The sequence below is a fragment of the Balearica regulorum genome, chromosome 1, assembly GCF_011004875.1.
Source record: "Balearica regulorum gibbericeps isolate bBalReg1 chromosome 1, bBalReg1.pri, whole genome shotgun sequence".
Lineage (NCBI taxonomy): Eukaryota > Metazoa > Chordata > Aves > Gruiformes > Gruidae > Balearica > Balearica regulorum.
Genome location: NC_046184.1, coordinates 124,936,588 through 124,958,352, shown reverse-complemented (window position 1 = coordinate 124,958,352; position 21,765 = coordinate 124,936,588). Strand labels below are relative to the sequence as shown.

The 21,765-nt window shown below is 43.4% G+C and overlaps 1 protein-coding gene across 3 annotated transcripts in view; it reads left to right on the top strand.

Annotated features, from left to right (window-relative positions):
* Positions 1-21,765, top strand: part of SYTL5 (synaptotagmin like 5) — a 98,526-nt gene that overhangs the window by 35,887 nt on the left and 40,874 nt on the right. For all 3 annotated transcript variants that reach the window (XM_075774322.1, XM_075774311.1, XM_075774307.1), the window contains exon 3: positions 13,448-13,663. In XM_075774322.1, the coding sequence (XP_075630437.1) occupies positions 13,448-13,663 (216 nt within the window). The remainder of the gene's footprint in view (positions 1-13,447; positions 13,664-21,765) is intronic.

Below are 21,765 nucleotides of genomic sequence, written 5' to 3'. Positions count from 1 at the left end.
ACAGGAGGAGGAGCCAGAACCAGAGGTAATCACTCAGTCCGTGTCCCTGAGTGAGCTGTGAGATAAGCTAAAAGATTTCAGCCGCCATCCCAGTAAGCACATTGTCACTCTGCTACTCCAGTGCTGGGTAATGGGGCCAGTAGCCTGGAATTAGAAGGTAGGAAGGCCGAGCAGCTGGGATCCCTGTCTAGGGAAGGGGGCATTGACAAGATGATTGGGAAAAAGACACAAGCCCTCAGGATCTGGAGGTGACTTCTGTCAGGCATGAGGGGAAGGTATCCCTTCAGTGAAGATGCTGCATGTCGTCCAGGTAAGTGGAGAGCAATCCAGTACCTGAGGGAATTAGCCACATGGGAGATGGTTTATTATGACCCGGACAACACACAGTTACCCACAGATCCTGATGAAGTCCAATGCACATGACCAATGTTGCAGAAGTTTGACAGAGCGCACCATTGTCATGCACCAACTCACTGGCAGTAATGGGCTGGAAAGGCAAAGAGGTACCAACGGTGGATGAAGTAGCTGGCCAACTCTGGCAATGCGAAGAAAGTCTCTCTTCCTCCTTCATCTCGGCTGTGGAGAAACTGTCCCAGAAGGTACAGCAACTTGAAGAGAACATGTCCTGTTGCCCACCGGTATGGACCAGTATTTCAGCTGTTAGGAGTAAGCATTCCTCTGCTCAAGAGACAGGATATAGAGGGTACACACCACGAGGCACCCTGTGATTTTTACCTGCATGACCATGGAGAGGACATGAGGAAGTGGGATGGAAAAGCTACATTGACTCTAGAGGCACGGATATGTGAGTTGCAAGGAAAAACAATCACAAAAGGGGATTCTTCCGGGAAAAATGCTGTTCCAGTTTCTAGCAGACAGTTCCCGGACCAAGTGAAAGGCCTGATCTTACTTATGATTCTCTTGGAGAGACTTCAAAGTAATTTTTATAAGAAATGAGTAACAAATACAATGACCGGAATTAGAGAGGCCCTGCCTCTAGCTCTGTGGAGGAAAGGGGCAACCCGGGTTTACCAGACTCTGTGGATCCAATGGCCTGGCATGTCAGATTCACAGGAGTACAAGGCTCTAGTGGACACCAGTGCACAGAGTACCCTAAGGCCAAGGACGCATGAAGGGCCAGAACCCATCTGTATTTCTGGAGTGACGGGGGGATCCCAACAGTTAACTGTACTGGAGGCTGAAGTCAGTCTAAATAGGAATGACTGGGAAAAGCATCCCATTCGAACTGGCCCAGTGGCTCTGTGCATCCTTGGCATAGACTGCCTCAGGGCGGTATTTAGGTATTCCAAGAACCTAAAAGGGTACTGGTGGGCTTTTGGCATAGCTGCCTTGGAGACAGAGGAAATTAAATGGCTGTCTACTTTGCCCAGTCTGTCAGAGAACCCTTCTGTTGTGGGGTTGCTGAAGGTTGAAGAACAACAGGTGCCAATCACTCCCACAACAGTGCACCAGCGGCAATACTGCACCAACAGACTCCCTGATTCCCATCCGTAAGCTGATTCATCAGCTGGAGAGCCAAGGAGTGATCAGCAGAACTCACTCACCTTTTAACAGTCCCATATGGCCAATGTGGAAGTTCAATGGAGAGTGGAGGGTGACGGTAGACTATCGTGGCCTGAATTAAGTTATGCTACCAATGAGTGCTGCCGTGCCGGACATGCTGGAACTTCAATATGGAGTCAAAGGTAGCTAAGTGGTACGCCACAATTGATATAGCTAATGCATTTTTCTCAATCCCTTTGGTGGCAGAGTGCAGGCCACAGTTTGCTTGCACTTGGAGGGGCATCCGGTACACCTGGAATCGACTGCTCTGGGGTGGAAACGCAGCCCCACCATTTGCCATGGACTGATCTAGGCTGCATTGGAACAGGGTGAAGCTCCGGAGCACCTGCAGTACACTGATGGCATCATCATATGGGGCAACTCAGCAGAAGTTGTCTCTGAGAAAGGGAAGAAAATACTTAAAATCCTTCTGAAAGCCAGTTTTGCCATGAAACAGAGTATGGTCAAGGGACCTGCACAGGAGATCCAGTTTTCAGGAATAAAATGGCAAGATGGATGTTGTCAGAGATAAATGGATGTGATAAAATAGCAGCTGTGTCTCCACTGACTAGCGAAAAGGAAATACAAGCTTGCTTTTAGGCATTGTGCTGTTTTGGAGGATGCATATTCCAAATTACAATCTGATTGTAAGCCCCCTTTACCAAGTTACCCAGAAGAAAAATGATTTCAAACGTGGTTAGTCCTGCTTTAGGCAAACCCATCCGTGGGATTGCTTTTACTCAAGGACCTGGGCTTACTTGGTGCGTGATGTAGAAGGATGGGGAAGTCCAATGTATGCTTTAAGGGGGTTTAATTTTGGGTGAGAATAGCCAATAAATTAAATTGTATGATGAATAACCCTGCCATTGTATGCCATTGCTACTACGATTGCTGTATGCCATATCAATGGTATTACAGTAAGAATCACCCAAACTGATGAAAGGTGAACTTTGATGAAACCGAGCAAGGTGCAGAGGTGATGAAACCAGAACTGGCTTCAGCAACCAGCACCCAGCAACTTCTTTGAAATGGACATCTTCAACCTGCAGACTGTGAGCATGAGCTGCACCAGATACACCGGCTGTGAGCTCCGGATGCAGCATGCAACAGTCCAACAGCACACACCATCGCTCCTGCCCTGACAGACTGCTATGAGAGATGGACTCATAATGTAAAGTAAAGTCATAAAGTCATGGACTAAATGATCTCAATGGACATTTTAGAGGGATGGCCCATAGACTCAGGGAATGATATCTGCATGTGTGTGTATATATACATATAAAAAAAAAAGACAGGAAAAGTGGTGGTGATTAATTGGAAAGTATAGGATCTGGGCGTGACGTAGACGATATAGAATAAGGAGTGGATAATGTCCTGATTTTTGGCTGGGATGGAGTTAATTTTCACAGGAAGCTGGGAGGGGACACAGCCAGGACAGCTGATCTAAACTAGCCAAAGGGGTATTCCATACCGTATGACGTCATGCTCAGTATGTAAAGGGGGGAAACAGGCCAGGAAGGAGGGATCACTGCTCAGGAGAGGCTGCACATCAGTTTCCAGGTGGTGAGTAAATTGCTTTGTGTATCACCTGCTTTGTATATTCTTTTATAAGTTTTGCTGTTGTTATTGTCCTCTTTCTTTACTGTTGTAGTCAACTGTCCTTATCTCAACCCACAAGTTTTACCTTTATCTTCCAATTCTCCTCCCCATCCCCTTGGAGGCAGGGAGGAGTGAGCGAGCAGCTGCATGGAGCTTAGCTGCTGGCTGAGGCTGAGCCACAACACTGACAAAAGGAGATTGGGTGTTTATAATACAGCTGGTTCCTGTCTTGGGAGATAAAGAGTAGCAGTAAGTTGGTCCAGCTACATGCTGCACTGGTTATCTCTTTTCAATATTGTGTAACTAGTGCAGCTAGGCTGTGGTTGTTTAGAGGCTGTTATGATGATGGATTTTTTTCAGATGACTCACCCACCTCCCACTACTCTTTCTGGCCCTTGAGACATTTCATTCTTTATTTTCTGAAGATCTGAATATATTTGTTACAGTCAATAGGTAATTCAAGTCAACAAGTAGTATAGAGAATCCCAGAAGAAAGTTCATATCCAGTATACCTGCCCATACATTGTTTGCTTGCTTTTTTAATTTTTCTGTTTTATTTGTTTGATTAAGTGAGCGGAGAATCTGTGGGTTTGTTTATTTTATCTTGGTTCCCTGAAAGTCATCAAAGGCAGCTCTTATTAAAAAAAAACAACAAAACAAGAAAACAAGCCCTTTTCAGAATTCATGCTGTTGGCAGATCAACTATCATCTGGTAAGAATTCAAGATTTTGTATCACATAAGCAGTGGAAAATACTGTTGCAGTCACCACTACTGAATAATAGGATTAATACCTTTTTAATGTCAAAATAATATTGATAAGTTTTTCAATATGTTCATCTCTAAGCAAGCTTTGGTTAAAAATGCACTGTTTATTCCTTTGGGTTGATAGAGATTTCCTTATTTTAAATTGGAACTATTTAAAACACAGACTTTGTGCCCAGTGATGCTTCTCATTAAGCACAAAAGGGCCTGAAAGTTGCAGCGGCGGGGAGGGAGAAGGCTGGAATGGAAGGAGTTCAGTGAAGGTTTTCTTTCAACATTAGACACCTGGATGCAGTCTATAGGACATACTGATAATTAAAAAAAAGACAGCATCATACTGCCTGTGGAGTTCCTGAAATGCAATGGGTCACTGTTGCTTTTATTTTTTTAAAGTAAAAATGAGCCTTTGCTAGTGCTTAGTATTTTAACCCTTTTGAGATTTGAAGATTAACAATATTCAACTTCTGAGTTACCCTGACACTTGGGCAAGATTCAGGTTGCTGTTTTGCATGCAGATGTTCGAGTCCCAAAAGAAACTGGAATTGACTTGTATGTGCCCCTTTAGTTCTATGGTGTATGGTTGACCAAATCTTTGCATACCTGAATAAAATTGAAAATACAATTGTCTCTCAAAGTCTACCTCTATTGAATACTGGCTGCCAGTTCTACTGTCTAAAAACTCACAGTTTCAACAGGAGACCATGAAAAAGATGAGGTAGAGAGAGAATGACCAATGATCAAGTAAAGAAGTGATGGTCCAGGTTGGCAAGCAAATTAGGTGGGGTGAGGTGAATAGGAGAAACATTATAATCAAGAAAATGGGGTGGAGGGGGGCCCATGCCAAGCATATCCACATAAATGTGCCAACAAAGAAGAACAGGTCAGAGATGTGAAGGCTGAGACAGCCTTGCTACAGTCACCGTGAGTGGAGCTCAAGATTCTGAGTGGAGCTCAAGATTCTGAGTGGAGGGAAGGAAGCAAAAAGGATCACAACTCTGGACTTCAGGAGAGCAGATTTTGAGTTGTTCAGGGACTTGCTGGAAAGAGTGTCATGGGAGACTGTACTGGGGAGAAGAGAGGTCCAAGACAGCTGGCTGGGGTGGGGTTCTTTTGGTTCCTTTTTTGGGAGGGGAGGGGAAGGGGAGTGGGAGGAAGGCTGGATGTTGTTTGTTTTGAAGGATCACCTCTTCCAAGTTCAGCAACAGTCCATCAAGACAAGCAAGAAAGCAAGTAAAGGTGGCAGGAGGCCTGCATGGATGAACAAGGAGCTCCTGACAAAACATAGATATAAAAAGGAAACATACGGGAGGTGGAAGTAGGGACAAGTGACGTGGGAGGCTAAGCATGGAAGTAAAGCTGAAATCCACCTGAAGTTGAATCTGGCAGGGGAAGTGAAGAGTAACAAGAAACATTTTACAAGTACGTGAGTAGCAAATGGAAGTGTGGGCCTGCTGCTGAATGGAACAGAGGACCTAGTGACAAAGCATGTGGAAAAGGTTCAGGTGCACAATTCTTTCCTCGCCTCAGTCTTTACTGGTAAGACAAGTCGTCAGGAATCACAGTCCCCTGAGATCATTGTGCAAGTCCAGGGCAAGGTAAATTTGCCCTCACTGGAGGAGAATCGGGTTAGGGAATATTTAAACAGACTGGACTGGTCCATGAGCCATGATGGGATGCACATATGAGTGCTGAGGAAATTGGCTGATGTCATTGCAAGGCTACTCTTGATAGTCTTTGAATGATCATAGTGATTGGGAGATGTGTTTGAGGACTGGAGGAAAGCAAATGTCATTCCTATCTTCAAAAAGGGCAAGAAGGAAAACCCAGGGAAGTACTAGCCTCACCTCAATCCCTGGGAAAGTGACGGAGCAACTAATCCTGGAAACAACTTCCAGGCACATGAAAGACAAGGAGGTCTGCAGGAATAATCAGCATGGATTCACCAAGGGGGAATCATGCTTGACCAACCTGATAAGCTGCAATGAAATTACTTGCTTGGAAGATGAGGGGAGAGCAGTGGATGTTGTTTATTTTGACTTTAGAAAGGCTTTTGATACCACCACTTTGTCAATAAGGATGTTATCAGAGATGAAGTACAGACTATGTAAATAGACAGGCAGACTGAACTGGCTGAGCTTCTGGGCTGAGAGGGTTATGATCATTGACAAAGTCTAGCTGGAGGACAGCCAGCAGCACTGTACCCTAGGGATCAATACTGGGACCAATACTCTTTATGATCTTCATTAATGACTTGGATGATGGGACAGAATACATCCTTGGCTAATTCACAGATGGTAAAAAATTGGAAGGAGTGGTTAGTAGACCACATGCGTGTGCTGACATTTGGAGAGACCTTGACAGGCTAGAGAAAAGGACTGAGGGGAATCTCATGGAGTTCAACAAAGGGAAACATCAAGTTCTGCATCTGGGGAGGAACAACGCTATGCACAGTACAGGCTTGGCACTGACTTCCTGGAAAGCAGCTTGGCAGAAGAGGTCTTGGGTGTCCTGGAGGACCCCAAGTTGACTATGAGCCTGCAATGTGCTCTTGTGGCAAAGAATACCAAGAGCCTCGGAGTGTCACCAGCAGGTCAAGGGAGGTGGTTCTTACCCTCTGCTCAGCCCTGATGAGACACATCTGGAGTCCTGGGTCCAGTCTTGGGCTCCCCAGTACAAGAGAGACATGGACAGCCTCACCTCGATCCCTAGGAAGGTGACGGAGCAGCTAATCCTGGACACCATTTCCAGGCACGTTAAGGACAAGAAAATCATGGGGACTAGTAAGCATAACTTCACCAAGGGGAAGTCATGCTTGACCAACTTGATAAACTTCTCTGATGAAATGACTGGCCTTGGTAGATGAAGGGAGGGCAGTGGGTATTGTCTGCTTAGACTTCAGGGAAGTCTCCCATAAGATCTTCATAGATAAGCTGTTGCTGGACTCTTTAGTATGAGAGACATGGATATACTGGAGACACTCCAATGAAAGGGCATGAAGATGACTAAGGGACTGGAGCAACTCTCATATGAGGAAAGGCTGAGAGAGCTGGGACTGTTTAGCCTGGAGAAGAGAAGGCTTAGGGGGATTTTATTAAGATATATATAAATAACTGACTGAAGGGAGCATGCAAAGAGGACAGAGCTAGGCTCTATTCAGTGGTGCCTAGTGACAGGACCAGGCACCATTGAAACACAGGAGGTTCCATCTGAACATCAGGAAACACTTTTTCACTGTGAGGGTGACTGAGCACTGGCATAGGTTGCCCCGGGAGTTTGTGGAGGATTATCTTCATCCTTGGAGATGATCAAAAGCTGTCTGGACATAGTCCTGGGTAATTGGCTCTTGGTGGCCCTGCTTGAGCAGGGGGCTTGGACCAGGTGACCTCCAGAAGTCCCTTTCAATCTCAACTGTCCTGCGATTCAGTGACATACTGGAGCACGTACAGTGAAGGGAGACAGAGATGATTAAGGGATTGGAGCATCTTTCTTATCAGGAGAGACTGCAAGAGCTGGGACTGTTCAGCCTAGAGAAGAGAAGGCTCAGGAGGAGCTTATCAATGTGTATAAATGCCTAGTGGGCATTAAAGAAGATGGAGCTAGGCTCTTCTGAGTGATATCCAGTGAATGAACAAGAGTCAGTGGCCACAAACTGAAGTACAGGAAATTGCATCTGAACAGAAGAAAAAATGTTTTTATTGTGAGAGCGTTTGAACACTGGATGAGCCTGCCCAGAGAGGTTGTGGAATCTCCATCCTTGGAAACAGTTAAAACAATCCAGGGCAACCTGACACAGCTTACTGTGCTTTGAGCAGGAGTGTTGGACTAGATTGGTCTCAAGAAATCCCTCCCAATACTTCCTCAACTATTCTGTGATTGTGTTGTGGATTTCAGCATTGGAAAGACGAAGCTTGTTGAGAGAAAGGAGCTTGTGCTTCAACTAGTTTGGCAAGTTCTAGCAGTTCTTTTCCTCTGTGTATTTTAAAATAAGACCTTACTGAGTAGTGCTTTGTTGAATACTGGTTTTGAATGAAGCATGTAACAGTGGGTGCATTTAATTATAGAAAAACTTCCAAAGACCTTAGCAACATTTGGGACATTACACTGTAAAAGTTCTTGCAGATGCTCTTCATCCTGTAATGCTGTGATTTATCCTAAGAATTTTCTGTATTAATGACTTAAACACATTCTTATTTAGAATCAGCTATTTTATTGAAAAGATACGGCTTTATGATGAGGAATAATATTTATCTGAGAAATTAAGTAAGCCCAGGTGTATTTATTTGGCTGCACTTACCTGATTTTTGTGCCACATAAATGTATCCCTTCTCTTTTCTTGTATTGCAGGGAATCTAGAAGGACCTATAGGATTCAGTCGCTTATCTTGAATTCTTCTGCTTGTAATTTCTCCCTTCTGACTGGATAACCAATACTCTGTGTTCATAGGAATCTGGTCTAGCTAGCTGGAGATAATTTCTGTGCTCCCACTGAAATAAGAATGTCTCAGTGTTACCAGCTTCTGCCCTACTGTCAGAAGCGCTCAGACTTTGTTGTGTTTTTCTTCGCCCACAGCATCTGAGTTCTCTTAGGTTTCATTGTGAATCAGTGGAGGGAAGAGGAAAGCCTGTCCCTTGTGATTGCGAAGAGAAGCTTGAACATACAGAAGGAACTGCATGCATTTTTTTAAATTTTGAGTATAATTTTAGTGTTGAATCAATCATATGAATCTGAAGGGAGAGGATTTTGAAGGAATTCAAAAATTCCATGGTTTTCAAATGCCTAATTTGCCATTATTGTGGGTTGGTGACCAGATGAAACTCTGGTAGGAGGTGGGTAAACAACAAGAGAATACCTTGTGTGCAGTGTGTTTAAGGCTGATTTGCCACCTTCTCCAGAGCCTAAGTTGTCTCCCCAGTAAGCTGCTTTTGCTGCTGAAGGAGACTCGGCACAAACAAGCAGACAGGAAGGGGGAAAGGAGGCTGTGGTGGGTTGACCTTGGCTGGCTGCCAGACACCCACCAAGCTGCTCTCTCACTTGCCCCCTGACCAGGACAGGGGGAGAAAATAAGATGAAAAAACTCATGGATCAAGATAATGACAGGGAGATTGCTTACCACAGGCAAACCAGACTTGACTTGGGGAAAATTAATTTAAATTATTGCCAAATTAAAAAAAATAATCCAAAACATAGGATACAGAGAAAGAAGGACAAAACTGAAAACACCTTCCCCTCAACCCCTCCCTTCTTCCCAGGCTCAACTTCACTCCTTTGTTCCTTATTCTTCTATCTCCTTCCCTGCCCCAAGTGGTGCAAGGGGATGGGGAATGAGGATTGCAGTCAGTTCATAAGGTTTTTTTCTCTGCTGCTCCTTCCTCCTCACACTTTTCCTCTGTTCCAGCATAGGTCCTGTCCACAGGGGTATAGTCCTTCAGGAACAGACTGCTCCTGTGTGTGTCCCACATGGGATGCGGTTCTTGCCAGGAGCCTGCTCCAGCAGGAGCTCTCCACAGACTGCAGCTTCCTTCAGGGCATGCTCACCTGCTCCAGCATGGGGTTCTCCACAGGCTGTAGGGTGGATATCTGCTCTGACATGGTTCTCCACGGACTGCAGGAAGATAACCTGCTTTACCATGATCTCCTCTGTGGACTGTACGGCCATCTCTGCTCTGGCAACTGGAGCACCTCCTCTTCCTGCTTCTTCACTGTCTTGGTGTCTGCAGGGCTCTTTCACGTTTTCCTCACTCCTCTGTCACAGCTGCTGTGCAGCATTTTACCCTTTTCTTAAATACGTTATCACAGAAGCGCCACCGGTATAGTTGATGGGCTCAGCTTTGGCCAGTGGTGGGCCTGTTTTGGAGCGAGCTGGAACCAGCTCTGCCTGTAAAGGCACAACCCCTGGTTTCTTCTCACAGAGGCTACCCCTGAAGACCCCCAACTGCCCAAACCTTGCCATGTACAAACTTAGTACAGATGCAGAGGGAGTTTTGTGTGGGGAAGCTGAGTAAAGCTGAATCTCTTAGTGTTTGCTTGTTGTACTTGGACGTAAATCATAGCTGTCACTTTTGCACCAGTAAGTTAGACCAACTGGTTGAGCTGATTTATGAGAAGTGAGTAGCAAGAGTGAAGTGGCTGAGATGCCAAAGAGGCCACAGGGAAGCAAGGAGCAGTCCCAGGGGTCCGGTTGGACAGTGTGTCCTGTGCTGTCAGCTCACAGGAGGAAGATACAACAGAAATTGGTGGGTGCAGCTGAATGTGGTGGTCCAGGTGGCAGGTGCAAACTGGATCTACCCTTCGTCTTCTTTTTCTTGGGTCCACACTTTCCATACTTGGAAGCCTCCTGACAGCAGTGTTCCCCATTGCAGCTCTGAGCACTGTTCATGGGGTGGATGCAGTGCAGAGGCAAATGGATGACTTCAGCAAGCTCCAGAAAGACAAAAGGCAGATGAGAGGGACAGAAGCACCAAGAATTGGCCAGATTAAGAATTCCTGGTGAAGAACAACACTCAGCCACTCAGCTGTGACAGGGAGGGCTTTGGGGGTGCTGCAATACCTCTCGATGTGTGAAAGCACAATCCAGTCTTAACAAATTTCCCTGAGATCACTTGGTACTGAAAGTGGCTGTGCTAAAATAAAAGGGCCATGTAGCACAAATTCACACTGCTGAGAGGGGAGATGGTAAATCATCAAGCATTTTGTGAACGTTGTTTGATATTTAGTGAAATGTAAGTGACCAAAACCTCAGTGGTAATTAGATGTCTTCATAAGCACTGAAAGATGTATTTGTTATTCAAGTGTATAGATGTGGTATCTCTTTTAAAATGGTGTGGTCGAGAGCGTTCTAGTAGCGGAGCGTGTGTGTGTGCTTTTAGTTCCCAGTCCAGAAGAAGCAGATGAATTGACTTTTCCTCTTTGAAGGCAGGCTTGTTTAGGAGGTAGATTCAAGGAGGGGATGGCAAAAACCATGATCATCTGCCTTCCCTGTGCACAATGGCAACATTGCAGTGCAATTGGCAGGTGTAGTGCAGGTCACACGTCTACATTTGGAACTGGCTGATTGACAGAAGAAGAAAACGGATATGGACCTGTAACTAAGTGTATCTCTGCAGGAGGTAGGTGGATGTAAGATGCAATTGATAAACTGCAAGAACAATTAGCAAAGTACCAAGAAAGCTCATGAAGCCTGGACAGACTTTTGAAGGCTATGGCATGAGAGAAAGGCTGTTTGGATTGAATGTGGGAGAAGAAGGGTCTAAAGCAGAATGAAGAAATCACTTTTGAATGGAGGCCAGTAGAGAAAAATACTTGACAGCATTTGTAGTCACTGCCTGGAGGGACTGGACATGCCCTTTTTCAAAAGCTGTCAGAGGTTGAGCATCTGCAGGCCAGGTGGTTGCAGAGCAGCTGTTGTTCATGGGATCCCAGTGGGAAGCAAAATGCTATCCAACCTTTTAGCAAGCCAATGTATCCACAAATAGCCTAATTCTGTCAGAGCTTAGTCCCTGTTGGCCTGAACAATGTTCCTGGCCTCCTTCACTGGGCTACAACCTGTAATCATTTATTGGTTTTATCTTCCCAAAGTGTTTTTCCTCCTGACACCTTTTTACTAATCTTTAGGTGAAGCCGGTAGCCAGGTTTTTTAAATGCCCCTTAAAGCATCTATGTGTATGCTGAGATTGTGATTTCAGTGAGCTGGAGTGCTTCGTGATAGGCGGACTCTGAAGGCTCTTGGCTGATTGCAGTGCATGAAAGAGAGTGTACGGAGGGATGAGGGAATGGGGACACAGCAACACTCAGGCGTGTAAAACTGAAAGAACTTAGCAACTTCTGAGCTGGGGCCTTAGGGAGGAGGTATTCTTGGGTAGAGTGGAGTGCAGGAAGGGTTTGAAAGAATGGAGGAGCTTAAGATAGGAGGTATTTGGGAGGGCGGGAAGTCAGGAAAGAGCCTGGAGAGAGCAGGGGACCTGTAGGTTGTTTATTGAAAAGGTTGAGATAGATCAGAGGATAAGAGGAGCTTGGGGGTTGAGTGGATGGAGCTTCAGCTGAGAAGTGTTGAGAGGACATAACAATTTTGACCACGTACAGGACTGCATTAGCAGTTGAGGCCAGTGATTATCCTCTCTATTGAGCAATTGTGACACCACATCTGGAATACAGTTTCCAGTTTGAGGCTCCCCAGAACAGGAGGGACACTGACATACTGGAGCATATTTAATGGAGGGCCATCAAGATGATCAGAGGGCTGGAGCACATGATGTAGAAGGAGAGGTGGAGGGAACTGGGTTTGCTTAGCCTTCAGAAGAGAAGGCAAAGATGAGATGTGATTGTTGTCTTCAAGTTCTTAGTGTGATGGCATAGAAAAAAATGGAGCCAGTCTCCTTTCAGAAGTACACAGGGAACAAGTTGGAATGTGGGAGATTCTGGTTGGATATTAGGAAGCCTTGTTTGTTTGTTTGTTTGTTTAAAAAAAACATACAGTTAATCAGATTCTGGAACAGGTGCCTTTATCAACCCAGTCTGGTTGGCCCTGCCTTGGCTGAGTTTAGACTAGGTGACCTCCAATATTCCCTTCCAACCTAGATGGTTCTGTGTGTTGGGGTGGGAGGGGTAAGAGCTAGAGGCTGTGGCGTGGGAAGGGAAAGCTCTGGAGTGAGGTCAGGAGTCAAGGTACAGGAGATATTAGTGAGAGGTTTGGGTTGTGATGGGGTCCTGCTTGAGTCCCTGGTTTGGGAAGACAGGTGTAGGAAACTGCCTCTCCTGTCATCCTTCCTGACTCTTTCTCTTCAAATTCTTTTTTTTTTTTTTTTTTTTCTGTTGGAAATACAGTAGTTACATCTCACTTATGGTTATTTTCTTGTTAAGGACCCAACTCGTGCACCATTGAAATTGCAGCCTTCACAATTAGGTCTTAAATGCAAATATTTTTATCTTGCAGAATCAGTGGCAGAACTGGTAATCTGCAAGTCACAATATTTAAACTGATATTCTCCCTTTTTTTTTGTAATTGTGGCATCACAGAATAGCACCACTATCTATTTTAGATGGTTTGGGGTGTTTTAGGCTTTGAATAGCCAGTGCAGAATTGCATATGCATTTCTAGCTAACTCTACATTGGCATAGTATTAAATGCACACTAATTACAGGAAAGATTTTCTTCTTTTCCTTCTGTGGATGTACGGGATAGTCCCAGTTTTGAGCTGCTGTCAACCTGGGCTCAGCATGACTTGAATTATTGATGAGGGACAAGCAAAGATGGTTTATCAATTGTCCAGAACTGCTCCACTGTCTGCAGTTACTTATACTGATCTACCACAAGATTTACCTCTTGGCTGCATGTCTGAGAGGTGGAGGATGGATTTATTCTTCTTTGTCATATGTGTGTCAAAAAATGCACCAAATATAAAAAAGAATATCTGTATTGCACTTATTCGTGTCTTTTAGTTTTTAGCTCTAAATCTTAATCTGTTAAAAAGTTCTTACAGATCATTGAGTTGTATCTCCAAATTAAAAGATTTCATTTTCTTCTAGGAAATTGAAAAATGAGCTCCTGGAAGTAAGAAGGAAAGGTGGAAACCATCATTGCCAACAGGACAATAGCAGGGTGTGTGTTCGCTGTCAGAAAAACCTGGGCTTAATCTTTGACAGAGGAGACCTGTGCCAAACCTGCAAACTTCGAGTTTGCAACAAGTGCCGTGTCGTGGGAACTGATGGGCAGTGGAAGTGCTCGGTGTGCGACAAGATCGCGTAAGTTGTGCAGCTTTCATAAACATGTTTAGAAAATACTGCTGTATAAGTAATTTTGTGCTTTTTTACATCCCCTTAGCACAAAAGCATATGCATAGAAAGTACATAAGGGAAGAGGTTTATCTGGTGGTTTTATTTGCTGCACTATTTTGCGGGTTTTGTTTTTTTGATTTTTTTTTCCAGTTGCAAGCCAGTTTTAACTAGCTGGCTTTCTAAAGAAAGCTGCAAGCATCGCAGATACTAAGCAAGTACTCTGAAAATGATAGAAAATCAGTTACAAGCTAGTGACAGCATATTCACATTATGAAAGTATAAATGTAAGAATCAAGTAGTTCAAAATTAACAAAACAGAATTAAGAACAAGTGAGGTCTGTATGTTCTAAGTGACGTGGTAGGTGGATTTGTAAGGAAGAAGATGTAAAAACTGTGAGTCCAAGCACTTCAATCCGTGTTTCTATCCTTGCTTTTTTTTCCCCTGTGTTTCTAGTAACTGAACATCTCTGCGTGAAGAGAGAGGGCTGTATTTATAATGTCTCTATCAGTGAGCGTTCTAAAGTAAATTGTCCTATGGTGGGAGGTAAAACAAAAGGGAATATCATGTTTTTCACAGTTGGAATATTGAGCATGGGGAATGGAGGAGGAGAGTATCAGATCACAGTGCTGAAAAGCCGAGAATCGGTATTCTAACACAGGATATCAAGTGAATAAACAGAAAGAGATGTTATATCTTCAAAGATATTTACTTGCTGTATGCTCGGAAGAATAATTCACTGGATTGGTATGGTAGTATGGGATTTTGTAGCTTGACTCAGTAAGATAGCTATGAAGGAAAGGAGAAATATTTTGGGCCACAAAACTTAGTTATGTATCTTGATGTAAGAACTGGATGTTATAAGAAAAAGACACAGTAAAATAAGCATGTTAAAGGGGGAAAGAATCAGAGTAATTTCAGAGGGAGGTTTTTTTTGGGTTGTTTGGGGGTTTTTTGGTTGGTTTTTTTTTTTTTTGGAGACCATCAAACTAATGAGCTCAGGAAGATAATTTTTTTTGTAAATTGTATCAGAGAGTGAACCTAAATTGCTAGTTATGTCAGACTTTGGCTACCTAGAGAGTTAGTGAAAAATTAATACAGTGGGACATGGAGTTTAGGGTTTCTGTCATCTAGCTTTAGGAGGTTAACATCTGGTTTTAGCTAAATGCCTTAACCTTCTCTGCAACCAGTGGGGCACATCCAGAGAACAATGTCTCACCTCTTAAGATGAACCATGTTTAAGTGCTTGATTTTGTGAAATTATTTTAAATTGGTAGGGGCCTGGCTGAACTCCTTGTAGTTTGTTTCAGCCAGTTCCTGAGATGGTCTCAGTGCTGTGCCTTTCAGAAATGATGGGGTGCAGGTGAGATGACAGAGTGGAGAATGGCAAACACAATACTACTCTTTAAAAATAAAGAAAGGAAGAACAAGGGATTTGTTGACCCTGTCAAGTTACCTTTAATTTCTCTAAAAAATACTGAAACACGTGATTGCTGTGCTGTTTGAAAGCCGAGAGAAGATGACAGCATGATGAGTAAGACATGGCTCAAGAACAAATAATGTCAAAACCAATTTAATTTCCTCCTTTGATAGGGTGACAAACCTCGTGAATAGAGGAGGCTCTGTTGATGTCTTGTAACTTGACTTAAGTGAACCTTTTGACACTTTCTCTCCTGCCATTCTAATAAGCTGATAAACAAGGGGAGCTACGCCCTGGAATAGATTCTGTCAGTGTGATTGCAGACCTGCCTGGAAAATTATAAAGCTCCATTCTCATAGTAAAAAAAAAAAAAAAAAAAATTAAAAAAAATTGGCATAGAGCAGAATGCAGATTGTTTCCTGGCTTTTTACTGTTAAGTATTTTAGTTAAGGACTTTGATACAGCATATGTGTTTGCCAGTTACACCTACAGGTGACATAAAACTGAGCGGTGCTGCAGGCATGCTGAAAGACAGGATTAGGATTCATAGTGATGCTTACAATTTAGAGCAGTGGTTTGAAGGAAAAGCAAGTGGTGGCTCCCTATGGGCATGTGGAAGTACTACATTTGGGCAAAAATGCAGCTGCAGAAACAGAATGAGGATAAAAAAGACCTTATGCAGCTGTTCCTTAGGAAAGGACCTGGGTATTGTACTGAATGAAAAGCTGAACATGAATCAACATTATTTTCCACTGTAGAAAAGTCCAGCATCACACAGGGATGTACAAGCAGAATTATGGCCTGTAAAATACATGACGCAATCCTGTTTTATCTAGAGTACTCTGCCCAGTTTTGTGTAGTGCACTTCATGTTGACCAACTGGAGAAAGTTCAGCAGAAAATAATGATCACAAACATAGCACACAGAATATCCAGACTAATGGAAGGAGTAGAAAATGTTTGGCCTAGGGAAGAGAAAATTGAAGATAACTCAGTTTTAAATCTACAAAAGGCAGCTGCATTAAGGAGGCATACAGGCTGCTCTACATACTCACTTTGGATAAGAAAATTAATGTGATACTTAAATTGCAGTGAAAGGATTTAGGTTAGGTGGTATGAATACTGATATAACTTGGAGAGGTTGCAGAATCTTGTTTAAAAAACAGGTTGGATAAACCTCTCAGGAATGATGACATCAGTAAAGATGGTCCTATTTTGGGAGTAAAAGACTGTGGTGGGTTGACCCTGGCTGGACACCAGGTGCCCACCAAAGCCGTTCTGTCACTCCCCCTCCTTAACTAGACAGGGGAGAGAAAAGCTTGTGTGTCAAGATAAGGACAGGGAGAGATTGTTCAATTACTGTCATGGGCAAAACAGACTCAACTTGGGGAAATTAATTTATTTTATTACCAATCAAATCAGAGTCAAGTAATGAGAAATATAACTAAATCTTAAAACATCTTCCTCTCACCCCTCCCTTCTTCCCAGGCTCAACTTCACTCCTGATTTCTCTCCCTCCTCCCCCCCAGCAGCACAGGGGGACGGATAATGGGGGTTGTGGCCAGTTCATCACACGTTGTCTCTGCCGTTCCTTCATCCTCAGGGGGAGGACTCCTCACACTCTTCCCCTGCTCCAGCATGGAGTCCCTCTCACGGGAGACAGTCCTCCATGAACTTTTCCAACATGAGTCCTTTTCCAACGTGAGTCCTTCCCACGGGCTGCAGTTCTTCACCAACTGCTCCAGTGTAGGTCCCTCCCACGAGGTGCAGACCTTCAGGAACAGACTGCTCCAGCGTGGGTCCCCCACAGGGTCCTGCCAGCAAACCTGCTCCAGTGTGGGCTACTCTCTCCACGGATCCACAGGTCCTGCCAGGAGCCTGCTCCAGTGTGGGCTTCCCACAGGGTCACCACCTCCTTCGGGTGCTTCCACCTGCTCCGGCGTGGGGTCCTCCACGGGCTGCAGGTGGAATCTCTGCTCCCCATCATCCTCCATGGGCTGCAGGGGGACAGCCTGCCTCGCCATAGTCTTCTCCATGGGTTGCAGGGGAATCTCTGCTCTGGCACCTGGAGCACCTCCTGCCCCTCCTTCTGCACTGACCTTGGTGTCTGCAGAGTTGTTCCTCTCACATATTCTCCCTCCTCAATCTGGCTGCAATAAAAGAAAATGTAGATAATACCAGCCAGCTTCTGCCTGTTGCTTCATTTAATACATTTTGAGTATTCCTTCCTTCTGAGCGCCTTGAGTCCTACCTATCCACTCAGCACAGGAGTTTGGGATACCTGTAGTACAGAAAAAGAACATTCTGTCACATAGCCTGGGATCAAATGTTATCACTGCTTTAACATTCATGTGGGTTTATGTTCAGCTACCACAAAAAAAAAAAAAAAAAAAAGGTGGGAAACAGCAAGTATGCTGACTTTGACTTGAGGATCAGGTAATTTCAAGATGCTCATTTTTTAAGGATATGGTAATACACAGTATTATTTTCTGAACAAATTAAAAAAAATTACTTGGTAGCTGATGATGGCTGTAAGGGTGAGACACTAGTTTGTTTAATAATGGAATATAAATGTTCATCTGTCAACCACAACATATTCACCTGGCAACAAGTGAATCTGCCTTCTCCAAAATAATCTTTAAAGAATTTCATCTGTCATTTCTCCAAAGTCAGACTTGCCTGAAAAACTGTTATGGTGATGGGGAAGTGCATTACAACACCTTAATTACATTCTAAAACACTTTCAAAAAGAGATTTAGTGAATTTGAGGAAAGATGTTTGAATGTGAATAGTAAGAGATGTTCATCAGTTTTTTGAGTATAACAAATTGAGGTTTATATATAAATTGTCTTACAATTTACAGTTACTGAAAAAGGATATTTCCCTTGAATGTTCATAAAGAGAAAATTACTAGGGTTTTTTCCCCCATGCGAGTTATTACCAGCTAGAATATAAAGTTGCAAGATAAAGCACTTAAAGGTCAAGAAGGGTTAGACCTAAGTCTTCTGCAAAATTCTTAGATCTGCAGTTACTGAGGGCAGAGAACAAGCCAATCTTTATGTGATTGTGTGCGTTCGATGGTCAGGTTGTATTTAATGAGGTAAATCAAGCCTGTATGTAGCTACGCATTTGATGAAAGCCGAAGCTTTCTGCTCCATTCTCTGCATACAAGGAGCTGAGGTCATGAGGAGCTATCAAACCTAGGTGCTATAAGAGAAACTTTCCATTAAGGTCACTTTTATCCCTGCATTTTCTTAAAATGTGGTGAGTTTATGTTTTAAATTTGGCAACTAACATGATCAATAGGTTGTAGGAAATCAAGTTCTTCAAGCAGTCTGCTGGCAAGCTGATTTTGCATCTTGATGCTGTCTGTATTTCTCATTACAAATGTGTCTAGATATCTGTGAACAATGCCTTTATTTTGATTGAGTTCTTCAGCAAGATAAAATGCCTAGGTGGTCCATGTTATTACAGCAGAATGAAGCAGTAATGGGAAATTTATCTTCATCTTTGAAATAATTATGTTGTCTTAAAATGTCATGAAAATTCATTAGTATCTTAGTAACATTTATTCCCATTAGGAGCCTCAAAATAGAGGCATTTCAAATGTTTTAGTATGAAAATGCTTGTCAGATTTCTTATAATTTTTATTTTAGTAACTTCTAAGCAAGTTTGCCTTCTTTTAATAGGGTCAAAAAATTCTATTTAATAGCCTCACAGCATGTTAAAAATTATTCTGGAATTAATTTATGTTATGGAATTGAATACATACAAAGATGAGTGTGTATATTTTGGTATGTTCATATGTAGGCTGCGTTGTATCCAGACTTTGGTCTTGCCATTTTTTTTCCAAATTTTACAACCCATAAAGAAGTAAATACATGAGGAACAGGAGAGGAAAAGGAAGCCAGACTAATTTTCTCTCTTCTACTGTGGATGTGGGTTAAGCTGGATGATCAAATGGATAGTGAAACTGTGTTACCAATATGAGGTTTTTTCCCCAAAGAAATTACTAAAAGTAACAATTGGGACTTTCCATCTTAAGTGGAATTTTTATAATTGGGCTTGTAACCATGAAGTATCTTGCAAAAATGAGTGGAAAATAACAAGCTGAGTTTTTGACAGGGATAGGCTGCAGGTTATGTTCCATTTTTACACCGAGCAGTGCGTTAGTGAAGTTAATCTCTTTAGTAGGAGATCACAGAGGGAGAAGAAGCAGGGAATCATAACGTACTCCCTCTCACATGATGATGTGAGTAGGTGGATCAGTAATTAATGTATAAGGACTTTAGCCGATACCTAAAGTATTTGGTACTAAAGCTACCTACTTGAATGTGATTTTCTTTAAAATTTTCCTAGCCGTTTTGAGTATAGGAAAGAACAATCATACAAAAGTTGCTGCTATTACAATTTATAACGCTGTTCTATTTCTTTCTAAAGCCACTGACTTCAGCATCTGTTGTATACCTTGGAAGGCCAGTCTAAACACTGTTTTGGTAGAACACATGCATATTTTCTACTTTGTACGTTACATGCTAACTGAGAAAGGACAGTAAAGAAAATGCATGCACATACCATGATTTACAGTCAGTATGGACCTTGGATCCATTTTAAAAACAACAAAAACCAAACCTGCGAGCACTGATTTGATGTACTGTTGTGCAAACACCCTCATTTGTTTTCTCACTGAAACAATTATCTATATAGAAAGGATTCATTTAAGTTCTGTATCAGAAATAGAGGAAAGATGCGCTATCTCAGTAGGAAAGATAGTCTCCTTTTGTCATAATGATAAATGCATGAAAATAACATTACTGTAAGACTGTCTAGGTCTTGCTCTTCAATTTTATTCAGAATGTCAAATGCAATTATGAAATTCAAACTTCAATTCAGACTTAGGCACTCATTTAATCTTAATTCATTTCTATTTACATGTAGAATAAAAATTGTTTTAATAGGTACTCCTGACATGTATGAATGATTAACATAACATGAACACTAGTCTTTCTTTGAATTGTTCAGTATACGTGAAAAATACCTCCAGTATTAGTGCACTAGAAATGCAAAGCTGCAAAGCTTAGGTTTTTTCCCTTTATTTTGTTAGAATGTGATATTTTTGTAGAGGTGTTCTGTTGGGTAAGGACATTTTCACAAAAGGGGACTGCTCGCTGAAGTCAGGATCCCAAGACTGAGGAGCACTGATGATAAGAACGAAGGCCTGAAGAAAAGGTTGAGGCCTCTAGACTTGTTCCATGTGACACTCGCAATGGCTGGCTATTGATGGCTGTTGTTTTTTCCCCTTCGCTGTGGATAACAGGATTGGCTAGAGAGGTTGACTAACCTACCTCGATTGAGGGAGTTGTCTGTGTTTTACCTCGGACCTGGTTCTCATGGTGAAGTCAGAGCAGAATGGGTGTGGGTATCCTCAAAGTAGCCTTACCAAGGCATTGGCACCTCAGTTTAAAATGTGGATTATTACTTGTTAGTGCTTAATAACATCAGCCAGATGAAGAAGATAGCCAATTCGGTTTACCATTGTTAGCTGAAACAGCACATGGTTCAGCTCCATCGGTGTAGCGGCTGTTGCACTCTGTTGCCCACTCAGGCCTGCAAAAGAGATCATTTGCACCCTCCTCTTTGGGGGGGTCCAATTTGAGTTTGCCAGAGCATGCAGCAATGACCTTGAACTTTCTTGGCTAAGCAAGAGGGGACCAGCTGCATAATTAGGGGATATTTAATGGCAGCAGGTTACAGCCTACTAAGAGAAGTAGATTGATTGTTTATCCTTTGCCGGAAGATACAGGAATCAGCTATCGCTGCTCAAATACATTAATCTATCTCTTTCCTGAATGGCTTTATGCAACTGTGAGGAATATAAGTATGGGGTTAGTAGTTACTATTACAAGGGGACAGCAAGACGAAGAGAAAGTCCTTCTCCACAGTACTCCTGCCTTGGAACCAGCCCCTCTCTTGCAGGCTGCTTTGCTCCCTGAGTGAGGTGTAGAAGAGATTGTTGGGATGGCAGGGGATGAGTGGGGACGGAGAGAGGGAGACTGATGGTGAGCTCTAAGGGTATGAGTGACCCAAACCACAGTGGAGTGGAGGAGGAGAGTAAGGCCCTCTCCCTAGGATGGATGCTGGAGGAGGACCTCCTCTCTCCACCAACAGCACCCCCACTGATCCTCCCTTGGACAGCCCAGCAGCCTTCAATCCTCTTCCTTCCTGGCCTCCTTCCACAGCTGCCCCAACTGTCTTTCCCTTGGCTTCAGCTCCTTTGATCTCTCCAGCCCTTGGTCCTGCTGCTGTGAGGTTTAATCTCAACGTCAGGTTGTAAGATTAACATATGGTAAAACAAGCAGACACACCAGTCTCAGCCACTGTTCTACCCAGGCTGAGGTCCCCTGGGCACTTGTGACACAGGAGGCACTGGAGAGGTTTTCTTTCCCTCATCACTGTTCACATCTGGCCAGAAAATGAAGGAGATGGCTCTCCGGGGACCCTGTGTCAGACAGGCGGCCCCTCCATGAACCACAGCAGCCCAGGCAAGTGGCACAGTTCCGGGTTGGGTGCAGAAATAATTACAAGGTCTTGCTTGCAAGAGCCTGTAGCTTTGTGTGGGTCAGCCTCCCGCGCTGCTGAAGCCCTGGGCGCA